Source organism: Rhinatrema bivittatum, chromosome 4, assembly GCF_901001135.1.
Source record: "Rhinatrema bivittatum chromosome 4, aRhiBiv1.1, whole genome shotgun sequence".
Taxonomy (NCBI): domain Eukaryota; kingdom Metazoa; phylum Chordata; class Amphibia; order Gymnophiona; family Rhinatrematidae; genus Rhinatrema; species Rhinatrema bivittatum.
The window spans coordinates 356,156,534-356,169,011 of record NC_042618.1 but is presented as its reverse complement, the minus strand read 5'-3'; the positions used below and the strand labels follow the sequence as shown (position 1 = coordinate 356,169,011).

The 12,478-nt window shown below is 42.6% G+C and overlaps 1 protein-coding gene across 5 annotated transcripts in view; it reads right to left on the bottom strand.

Annotated features, from left to right (window-relative positions):
- RHOT1 (ras homolog family member T1) overlaps nucleotides 1-12,478 on the bottom strand; it is an 88,468-nt gene that overhangs the window by 6,064 nt on the left and 69,926 nt on the right. For 3 of the 5 annotated variants that reach the window (XM_029600724.1, XM_029600723.1, XM_029600727.1), the window contains 2 exons: nucleotides 9,772-9,894; nucleotides 2,291-2,434 (listed from right to left, as the gene is read on the bottom strand). The exons of 1 other annotated variant lie outside the window; for it this stretch is intronic. In XM_029600724.1, coding sequence (XP_029456584.1) covers nucleotides 2,291-2,434; nucleotides 9,772-9,894 — 267 coding nt within the window. The remainder of the gene's footprint in view (nucleotides 1-2,290; nucleotides 2,435-9,771; nucleotides 9,895-12,478) is intronic. One more of the 5 variants, XM_029600725.1, reaches the window with a different exon arrangement.

Genomic DNA, 12,478 nt, shown 5'->3' with positions numbered 1-12,478 from the left:
TTTTGAAATTTTTAAGAAAAGTTCCGTGAGGAAAAAATTTGTGAGGAATTCTCAGAAAGCTCCTAAGAACCGCGAGGCAACTGCTGCGTGGAAAAAAAAAAAGAGACTGAAGGGGACCCCTGCTGGATGCAGGGTTAGTGGCATGCTGGGCATGCTTAGTGTGCCAGTCAACATTCTAGAAACTTTGACAAAAGTGTTCCGTGATAGGGCTCCATCGATGAGGTCACCCATATGTGAGGACTACCATCCTGCTTGTCCTGGGAGAATGCCCTTGTACAGGTCCTTGGTGAGGCCTCATTTGGAGTACTGCGTTCAATACTTGTGCCTGTATCTCAAAAAGGATAAAGTCAGGATAGAGGCGATCCAAAGAACAGGGACCAAAATGGTGAGGGGTCAGCATTGGAAGACTTATGAGGAGAGGCTGAAGGATCTGAATATTTACACCCTGGAAGAAAGGAGGTGTAGAGGAGATATGATACAGACCTTCAGATATCTGAAAGGTTTTAATGAAGCAAGATTGTTAAACCTTTTCTAATGGAAAGAAATCAATAGAACTAGGGGTCATGAAATGAAACTCCAGGGAGGAAAGCTCAGAACCAATGTGAGGAAATATTTCTTCATGGAGGGGGTGGTGAATGCCTGGCATGCCCTTCTGAAAGAGGTGGTGAAGACGAAAACAGTCAAGCAATTCAAAGAGGCCTGGGACAAACACTGTGGATCCCTAAGGACTAGAGGTTGGAAATAAAGAAAAGAGTGCATGGGGGTAACTGGAGGTAACTTGGTGGTGTGGCAGTTGCTACCCTTAATAATTAAGCCTTGATACTGTTAATGCAACTCCATCATTTCTCTCTGCTTCAACGGCAGTAAAAAAAAGGGGAATTGGATTCAGACAGCAAGCAACAAGGGCCTTGACTTTTACGGTTTGGGGAACAAATAAACATGGTAGTAACTAGCTGATACGGAGCTTACTACCCTTAATCACTAAGCCTGATACTTTTGATGCAACACCAAGATGCTTTCTGCTTTCACGGCAATGGTTAAGGGAAATTGGATTCAAACAGCATCCGAGGGCCCTGACTTTTATGGTCTGGTAAACTAATAAGCATGGGGGTAACCTACACAGTGCAGCAGATACTGGCATAAGCTTGCTGGGCAGACTCAATGGATCATTTGGTCCTTTTCTGCCATCATTTCTATGTTTCTATTACAATTTAATTGTGCATCCCTCACTGATTCACCAGTATTTAAACAATTTTGGCTTTGTTTGGCTAGGAGCTTTAGTTGTTAAAATGGACAGTATTTCGTCAAATGTTTAAAAGCAATTTATGGGTATACAAATGAGGATATTTATGAGCTATCGTTACCAGACAAGTTTATTCTTCAAGAAGCCTTGAAGACTCATCTGCATCAACTTCTTCGGATAATTCTTACACTGGCCCAACAGAAAGTACCAGAATTGGCAGAGAATCCACTTTTCCTCTGGACCGTGCTTTAGCAGTCAGAATGCAAAGAATTGGTATGCTCTATTTTTTTTTTAATTTATGCAATTATAGAATACAGTTAAAGAAACTTGTCCTATATTTTTTTTTCATAAAAATGATTTTATAAAATGTGCCTTTTTACAAATGTACTCTCTAGCTGTTTATAGTGTGAGTCCAGGTTTTTGATGGACATTAGGTTCAGAGCAGCTGAACTGAATAATATGGATCCAAGTAGGGATGGTGTCCATCAGAAACCTGGGCTCACATTGTAAACAGCTGGAGAGTACCCTTATAAGAAGACACATTTTATAAAATTGCTATTAAAAAAAATATAGGTCAAGCTTCTTGAATTGTATTTTAAAATTGCATAAATTAAAAAAATAGAAAAAGTAGGAACAACATTTTCTAGTCCAAGTAAAAAATATGGAAAGCTCAGAATAAGACCAACAGATGGAACAATGGTGGCCAAAAAAAAACATTGGTAAACTGGGTAGGAGCAAAAATGGCAGAGGTTAGTGGCACCTTATATAAACATATTTATTGAGACATCAGCTCTCAAGGGCAAGAACCCAATTTCCTCAAATGCCTCAATAGATCTAGAAGGTGTCACCAGACTCTGTGCTGCTTTTGTTATTACAGACCACCACGACTCTCCCTCTGGGGAATACTGCTGCTTTAAAACCTGCAATCAAACTTCAGAATTCACATCAGTTTTGTTTTGCTTACAAATGATCTCATTATTGACCGAGAGTGGAGGAATCAATGTTTCTCTATTTGTTCTACCAAGTGAGAATTTATGGTGCTATTACCTGTTTTCATGTAAACGTGGGTCGAGAGACGACTCCATGAAGACAGAATCCTCTACAGAACCGACGGCGTGCACCTGGTGAGTAATACTGCTCTCCCGGTCTGCCAACAGCATGGCACCCAACTCCTCTACACCGGCTCTTAACCTTGCATACACATGCACACAGTTTGCAGGTCATAGCATGCCTCAAAACAGCCAGGGGCTTCAAAATACAGCACACTTATATGCCCCTCCTTTTTTTTTTTAAACCAATTTGGACTCTCTGTCTTGGTTAATGACTAAACTGGGCTACTACGACAATTGCGGAGGAGAGATGGGGAGGGAAGACGCAGGCCACCTCATGTCCCTCCCTCTCTCTCCTTGACTCCCCAAAGGCCATGGGACCTGCTTCACATCACAAAAGAGGGAGATCCTGAGGCAGAGTTAGGGGAAAAAACATGGCAGCTAAGAACCAGCAATTACTAATATTTTGCTGTAATTCAGTTGATCTGTTAACCCCAGTTCAGTTTTTAACTTTTCTAAATTAATTTCCTATCCCTCCTCAGTTATAAAAAGTTCAGTTCTGCATCAAGGAGGAAGTGATAAAAGACCTGAAACATGAAACTTCTCTCCCAGAAGCAGAATGATGACGTTTTTGACTCTTGGGTCTTTTGTAAATGTTGGAACAGTGTTGTGCTTGGAAGAGACCTGCCTTCTATAGAACAAGAGAAATATGTTTTATTCATTAAATGGATTACGGCAGCTCAGCTAATCTGCAGTATTATTCACAGCATCTCAGCTAAGTACAGGACAAGATTACTTGCTTTTTGTTTATTCCTAATGGGAAGTTTGGGGTTTTTTAAATTATATTAGGGAAAAAAATTAAACATAGAACATGATGGCAGATAGAGACCACATGGTCCATCCAGTCTGCTTATTTTATGCAGTGTTCATGGACCCTGGTCCACAATATTTACACAAATTAGTTAAAAAGCGCACTAATGCACATATTTAATAAAGTATAACAAATGAGTGGCTTATTAGCAAGAATTAAAACCACTAGACAGCAGACAAAAATTCAAAGAATGTGTGTACATTTTGGTGTATCGGCACAATGCAAATATATTAGTTTAGAAGCTTTGTTATAAAAACTGCTTCATAGCATACGTTACCTCCTTCAAACTGTGTTGATCGTGTTACACTACTGCTAATCATCTAGATTTCAAGATACAAAAGCTTTAGGATGTGTGCATTATTTTCTCATAAAGGGGCCAATGTAATAAGCTGCAATGAAGCTGCCATGGGTTTTTGTGCGCATGTACATGCGTTTGTACGCATGTTTTCTCGTGCAATACGGGGGCACGAGTTAAGCGACAGCACCGACTCGGGGGCCATTTTATTCCATTGCTTTCATTAGTGTGGTGTGGTTGTGTGTCCGTGCAGCTCTGGTGTGATTTCGATAATGGATATTTCTGATTGTATCCAGCTGTTCCTGATGCTATGGAATATCCTGCGGCTTCGCCAAAGGATGTCAGCAGCAGAAAGTGACAGAGGTCGTGGCACACAGTTATTCAAAATATTAAAAACACGTTCCAGGGTTATACTTTCACCAAATAGGGAGAACAGTTTGCTAGTTCACTTTTATGTGCATATTATGGGCACCTTAGTGTCCAGATTTGCACCCAGATGAGCACCTGAGTGGCCAGATTCATGCCCAGCTGAGCACTTATCTCAGTGCTATACAGTGTGAATTATCACCCATGAAAATATTTGCCATTTTTTCTGCAGCACCGAATTATTCAAAATAGTAAAAATACATTCCAAGGTCATACTTTCACCGGATAGAGAGACCCGTTCACTTGCTCGCTTTTATGCGTGGATTATCAGCATGGCTTTTCAGTGCAGATGTGGCCACTTATTACATAGGGCCTTATCGCGCTTATGTACCAGCATTTCTTCATGAGTGTGCGGATTTCTACATGCAAATTATTTGCTTTGTTTTGGGTTTTTTTTACATCCCGAAGTGCCAGCTTTAGCCGCACGCGGTGATCAAAACCCGTGTTCATAACTAGTGTCTGTTTTGTCACGGGTCTTATTACATCGGCCCCAAAGACTGGAACTGGAGGTCTGCCTAACTGGTCATGTAACTAAGGCATGCAGAAGTAGTTTTCAGAATGTCTACATGACAGTGAAGCACAAAAACCACATGCCAAAGCTCTGCCTTTAATCTGGGCATTCTGCCAACTTTCTAGCAATGTCAAGGGTTCTTATGACCCCCACCCATGGGAAAATACTTACGTTAAGGGTAGGGGCATAGGCCTGTGATATATGCACTCATCTCTAACACATAGGAATTTGCCTGCCTGGTTAGACAGCACAATGGTACAGAAGCTGTCTCCATGCAGCCCTGAAGCAGCTTCTAAAAGAAACTTTGCTTAAAGCCAATAACTTAATGTACCAATTTAAGATTGGAGCAGTGTGGATAAAGTAACTGCAAATCAGTGGATTTCTATGCAATGTCCAAGTTAAACCCCCCCCCCCCCAAAAAAAACCAAAAACCTACCTTGCAGCTTAATTTTCAAAAATAAATTCATATGTACCTTTTTAGAAAGCATATCTTTTTTTTAGAACATATATTTTCTTATTAGAAAACAAATGTTTCAAAATAATTACACACGGTGTAGATATAAAATATATATTGATAGGCACATCTATGCAAATTATATATATTGTGTGTGTATACACACACACACACACAGTACTTGCATATATTTTGAAATATATGTTGTCTAGTAAAACAGAGAAGAGAGTATCATTATTTAATGCCAGATCATTTCCCTTAATTAATAGGGCATATAATTGTGTGTTTGTCACCTGCTATTTCAGTAACATGATATGTTGTGTCCTAGTACCACACCCTTCTATAAAAATCTTCAACAACCCAAGGAGAAAGTGCCTAGAAGATGTTAGCATCACCCAAAGGTAAGCCAGCTGTTAACTGAGCATGCCGGTACTAGAGGAAAGAGCTGAGTGGTTACCCAGTACAATGGCACCACAGCAGCCACCCAAGTAATAGAGGGAGGGACCCAAAGGTAGGGAAGTTAATCTAATCATTGAATAGTTCCCAGACCTATCTACACAGATAGAAGACAACAGAGAAGACAAACACCACTTTGTTGTGTTCAAAACAGTGACTATGTAGGCACATACAGAATAATGTACACTCTTAACAAGAAGGCAGGCAGCATTTCACTTTGACAAACGGCTTTGCAGAGAGTGATGTGAATTAAAATCAACTAATTGACACCCGCAAAATATCCGCAGGGCAGTGACGCCAACAACCCCCTGTCCCTGCTCAACTCCAGCGCACCGTACCTACTGGGCCCAGGGACTCTCATGCCTCTCCCTGGGCCTGGTGCGAGTACTTGTTTCCTTCTACATATTTGTGTCTGGGAGCTCCTCTGCCTCAGGAGTCCGTCCCCTCCCCCCGTCCCCCCCCAGGGTCCTGCAGCCCAACCCCACCTCCCCGCCCACAGCCCTGGGGCTTTGCAAAGAGCTTATGTGCCAAGAGTGTTAGCGCCCGAGTTCAAGGATGTGTGTACACAGCTACACACACGCACCCCACCAAACGCAGACAGACACTATCCGCGGGGCACAGCAAATTACAAGAGAGATAGATGTAGATTCACAACCGTACAAGTTACTTGAACTATAAGAAATGAAAGTGTGGCAATAAACTTATATGAAAATACGTAGATTCAAAATGTTGTTACACTTTACACACCATGTGCCCGGAATGGAAGGATTTTACGATTACTCCCCTACCATTCTATACTAGTGGTTTCCTCGCCTGCAGGAACATTACGTAATGTTTGATTAGGAAGTTCCAGCCTCCTTTATCTGACCAAACCCAACACAATAATAATTCTGCTGTGTCTGTTTGGGCAGAATGACCAACAGGTACAGCACATGTGGGGGAGGTGGGATGATAGGAAAGTGAAAACTATTGGATACCATTTTGGATTTATACATAACACCTTACTGCTGAACAATGTGCCAATAAGCTTCACAAACGGAGCACTTTAAATGTAAACAAGCAGACATGTCTGGGAGGGTGGCCGGGCTGTGTTTTTTTGGTGCCTAGGCCACAAGACAACTTCTTATGTTTTTTGCTGTCCAATTACAATTGGTAAATTGAGGTAAAGGGAGATACCAGGACATCCCCAAAGATCTGAGAGAGTCAGTGGAAGAGAGATTGAGACCTGAGGCACAAGGAAATTAAAGCAACTGATCCAGGAGCAGGGAGAACTTGTCTCAGATCCTGGGAATTCATCACATCATCAATTATTTCCCCAAGCACTAGGCCATCCATACACACACCCTCTTTTAAAGGAAAAGTAGCAAGAGATGGGCACTGCACTCAGCGAACTCATTTGTCATCAGCAATTCCAAAATAAATATATTAAGCCAAAAATAACAGCTTCAGATAATAAAGATCAACAATAATTAAGACCATCAAAGGGTGAAAACAAAGCAAAAAGAGGACAAACTGTTTTTATTGACTTGTTGGCAAATTCTTTGTACTATGGAGAGAACAAACAGTTTATGCTGGCCAAAGAAAGCAGGACATCTCCCAGGACTGCACAGTAAATCCAGCACATTTTATTAAGTTGATTTTACAAACAATAAAACTAAAGAGAGCACCAAAGGCAGCAGTGAGAGATTGGATTGTTTTGCCATTCCCCTTAATACAACGGGAGGCGTTCACTCTGCAGCCCCCCTGGAGGGGCAGGCTTGCTCTGGCTGAATTAGTTTACATGGGATGCCCAGGCACTGTGTGCACGCTCCTTTGAATCTGTCCTGGAACAGCTGTAATTCTGAAGGTTTTCTATCTGGCTGAAAGCCAATAAAATCAGATCATAAATCCTGCTGGTGCAAGACCCCAGTAAGCACAGGATGCCCAGCAGGAGGAGATGTGGCAGGGCCTTCTTTGTCAAAGCAAAATGCTACTTTCCCCCCCCCATACACAGGATGAATAGATGATTCATATCAGCTAAGAAAGAACTACAACCAAGTGGAAAAATTGAACATCTGCTGATGCTCAAATAAAACGTGACAGAGTGAGGCAGTTAATGGGCTGCAAGAAGGAAACCGTTAATTTCATGCACAAGAACTCTGGTCAAAATGAGGTAAAGTTATGCAGTGAAAAGAGAGAAAGTGCCAGCCAGACAAATGAAAATGAAAACCTAGAGGAAAGAACAAATGCAAAACAGAAACAATTAAAAGAGCACTGGCACGGGTGACCTGTTCTTGTGCATGCATGGCAAGGTGTTTCTAAACAGCACAAGGATCCCAGGCAGTTCAAACCTACAATTCACTTCTTCCACAGAATCCACTGGAAACTCAGGCTCTCACCAATCCACACCATCTTAACTTTTTTTTTTTTTTAAATCACTATAACCCACTTCATGTACCCAAGGGACTGAAATCCAACTGGTGCAAGGATGAGTTTCACGTCAAAAGCAATTGGGAACTAAAGCCCGTTTTGCTTATGCCATACAGCAGGAATATGGGGCTTAGCAGGCAATGTTGTGCTAAGTCTGTTCTGTGTGTTGAAGTGCACTGAGGCCACAGAAATGTTTCTGCTTTGGCATCCATTAAGTATTTCATTTGATGATAAGGTAATGGTACAATTTACTTCAATTGAAAACCAGCATGGGTTTTTTTTGAGGCATCATGATTTTTGTAAAATTGAGAATATTTAACATTCTGACAGCATAAAAGGTGAAAGAAAGATATTAAAAGAAAATTCAAGATAAATGGGCCCATGACAGTCAGCGTTAGTGAACTGTATCATATTGAGTGCTTTAGGTGAGGGTGAAGGTATGTGGTAGGATGTATACCCTTCAGACTAGCCACAAGACCTCTGTGGTCAATTTCCAGGCAGAAGTGGGAGAAACTCCCAATTTACAACACAGCAATGTTTTTCCTTCTTCCCGAGAAGATTTACAACAAAATCACACTGTATTTTTCTAACCAATAATTGTAAAATGTCATTGTTTTGTTGAAAAAAAAATATGCAGGATACAGTGCCTTCAGCTAGATCAAATCCTTACATACAATGATTCATTTTATTTGCACTGATTTTCTACAATTTGGGTTCATTATAATAATAATAATGAACATTGATAAACTCCTGGGGGGAGGGGAACAAAGGTCCCTATATACAATCTAAATTATACAACTCATTGAGGCTTTACTAATTTGATTTTATATATATGCCTAGTGCCTCGGGCAATACTATCTCACACCAAGGCATGTAACAAGAGAAACAAACAATAGCATGAGAGTGCCCGTCTGATGTCTTAGCCTATGACTATGAAAAAAAAAATGTATTTTATTTATTTAAAAAATGAAAAATGTAGAACCCACAGTACCCAAAGTTCTTGCCTTTATATCTGGACTTCTCCAACATATGTACTAAATGCCCAATATCTTTAACTACTGGATGGCACAGTACTGGAACATGGAGCCTTGCACTATACCTAGCATTCAGTTTGAAGGTTTGAACTGCCATCTGCTTGCTGGATCAATGTAAAAGAATCTAAGTTATTAGTAAGTTAAGATAACTGAAGGCAAGGATTTAACAAATACAACCTGCTGTGCAAGTGACTGGTTTTCATATTGCTACAAACCAGATTTGCTTTCAGTGTTTGCTCTTTTATTTTTCTTTTTAAATTATGTTAACTCCAGAAGGGATGGTGTGCGCAAGAAAACAGCAAGCCAACCAATCAGATTGATTGATTCTGTCTTCTCCAGCAAGTAAATCCCCTCTGCGTGGAAAATACACATTGGCTGTAAGAGTATGAATGAGCCTTATGTGTTTTTTTGTGGTTGGACTTACTATAATGATTAACAAAATACATTTTTTTGTAAAAGATATATGAGCAGGTCATATTTTATTCTTCAGGAGCTGCTGCTGGTTAAAGCTGCAGATTTACTCACCACATATCCACTAACTCACCCTACACTACTGCCTGGTATAGCTTACAACCTGTGCCATCCTCCACTCATTCAATGAATATTTATACACAAGTTTATTGCTAAAAACAAACAGGTTTATCCAAAAGTTATGGGTCTCAATAAAACCTAGCATTCATGGAAAAGTAAAGAAAAGATCACTTAGTTCTTTACTCCCTCTCAGGCACTACCTATGTGTTGTGTAGCTTTATAGACGTCATAATTTACCTGTTAGCTTGAAGTACTCAAATACACTATCATTGATAAAACAAAGGTAACCAAAAGCACATTTATGCAAATTATCTGCAAAATAATAGCAACAGCTCGAAGCTTTATGCAAACAGGGGCCATTTTACAAGCAAGCACCAGCTCTCTCTCGGGTTGGGTGGATATGTAGTGGAAATCTGCACATTAGAAAGGTTTATAAATTCAAAAGTAGTCGGTTAAACGCACGCCTGGTACCCAGTAAATAAAGTGAAGGACCTGTTAAGAACCGCAGTGAAGAGCTTGTTCTTTACAGACTGCAGCAAATCTGAGTTGAGGAAGTTCTGACAGATGCAGAATGTACACCTGTTGCAGGTGCACATACAGCGTAACCGGGCATGGCTGCGGAGACACACAGAAGGACAGCGGTTCAGAGCGGGCGCATAGCAGGGCTGTGCCAACAGCAACAGGATTCTGGTAAAATGCACCCAAGATGGGGGTAAACTAAAGCACTGCAGAAATCCACACTTAGCAGAGTTGCTTACCTGTAACACATGTTCTCCAAGGACAAGAAGATGTTAGTCCTCACACATAGGTGACATCAGATGGAGCCCAGCACTAGAAACTTTGACAGACACACCGAGCATGCCCAGCATGCCACTAACCACGCGTCCACGTGGGGTCCCTTTTCAATCTTATAACAGAGTTTGCGATAACTAAAATAACAAACCAAGAGAAAACCCAATTTTGTAGGGTGGCGGGCAGGTTTCATGAGGACTAACAACTTGCTGCCCTTGGAGAACACCTGTTACAGGTAAGCAACTCTGCTTTCTCCAAAGACAAGCAGGATGTTAGTCCTCACACATGGGTGATTATGTAACTCCAGGCTGCTTCCAACATGTGCAGCATAGAACTAGAGCGGATAGAACTAGGGGAACAAGCCAGAACCCAAGGAAAAGGAAGAGTTGGGGTTTCATGACTGAAAGATTACAGAGGACTGACTGACCAAAATGACAGTCACATCGGCCATCCTTATCCAAACAATAATGAGAGGTGAACATGTGGAGGGAACTCTAGGTCGCTGCCTTGCATATTTTGTGAATGGGGACGGCACGCAAGTGAGGTACCGAAACAGACATGACACGAACAGAATGAGCCTTGACGTGACCTTCAAGCTGTAGGCCCGCTTGAGCGTAGCAAAAAGAAATACAGTCCGCTAGCCAATGGGATAAGGTCTGTTTAGACACAGCCTCCCAACCTGTTTTTGTCGAAGGAGACAAAAAGCTGAGATGCCGTCCGTTTCAAGTAAAAGGCCAGGGCCCTTTTACAATCCAGAGTGTGCAGTGCCCATTCACCCTGGTGAGCGTATGGCCTTGGAAAAAAAAGAAGGCAACACGATGGACTGATTGAGATGTAACTCCGAGACCACCTTAGGAAGGAACTTTGAATGCGTAAGTAAAACCACCTTATCATGACAAAACTTGGTATAAGGGGGTTCGACACCAGAGCCTGAAACTCACTGACCCTGCAGGCTGAAGTAACCACTACCAAGATGATCACCTTCCAGGATAGGTACTTCAGATTGCAAGGGCTCAAATGGAGCCTTCATAAGCTGGGACAGAACTACATTGAGATCCCAGGAGACCGCTGGAGGCCGAGTAGGAGGCTTAAGTTGCAACAAGCCATGCATGAACCACCCCACAATCAAATGGGTGGAAATGGAAGCACCATCTTTCCCCTGATGGCAAGCTCCAATGGCACTAAGGTGAACTCTCACCGAAGTGGTCTGCAGACCAGACTCAGAGAGGTGCAACAATTAGTCCATAAGCTTTGGAGGGGAACAAGAGAAGGGATCCAGACTGCACCCAACACACCAAGCCAAAAACCACCTCTACTTTAGATTGTAAGATTTTCTCATAGAGGGTTTTCTGGACTCCAAGATGACTCAAGGTATGCCTTCCGAAAAACCCAGAGCATGTACAGTCACCTGGTCAACATCCTAGCTGTGAAAAGTCAGGACTTGTAGGTTGGGGTGGCGAAGCCTACCCTGGCCCTGAGAGATCAGGTCTGGGGCAGCTCCCAACAGGATTGGGGGGTCACGAGGCTAGCTCCCGTAGAAGCAGAAATCATACCTGGGGAGGCCAAAAAGGCGCAACCAGGATCATGGTGCCTCGGTCCTGTTGGAGCTTTTGGAGTGTTTTCAAGCTCAACGGAAGGGGAGGATAAGCATACAGCAGACTGGTGTCCCAGTGAAGTGAAAAGGCATCCGACACTGATCCCCTGCTCGCCCATCCCAGCAAGCAGAAACGATCCACTTTCTTCTTCTCTGGGGAAGCAAACAGATCCATGTCTGGGGTCCCCCACAAGTGAAAGATGCGGTTCGCTACCTCTTGATTCAGAGACCACTCGTGGGGGCAGAAGGCCTGACTCAATGAGTCTGCTAGGATACTGTCCATCTCAGGGAGATACACAGAGGAAGACGCCATTCTCGAGGGCCCATGACCAGATCTGGACTGGACCAGAGGATGTACGACCCTATTTCTCCCTGATTGTTCAGATACCACATCATCACCTGATTGTCGGTCTGAACTAGGATGACTTTGTTGTGCAGATGCTCTCTGAACACCCGCAAGGCATAATGGATCAGTCATAACTCCAGGAAATTTATCTGGGATTGCTTCTCCTACAAAGACCAAAGATCCCAAGTATGGAGGTCTGCAACATGGGCTCCCACCCCGTGTGAGATGTGTCTGTAGTGAGGACAATCTACGGCTGTGGGCCCCAGAAGGGCATCCCCTGTTCCAGATTGGGCTTTCCCACCACATGAGGGAGTGCCGGAGGGGAATGGAGATCTGGACACGAGCCTGAAGATCCTGGGTGGCTTGACACTACTGGGAATGTAGTGTCCACTGAGCCCTGCGCATGTGAAGCCAAGCAAATGGAGTAACATGCACCGTCACCACCATATGCCCCAGAAGTCTTAGAA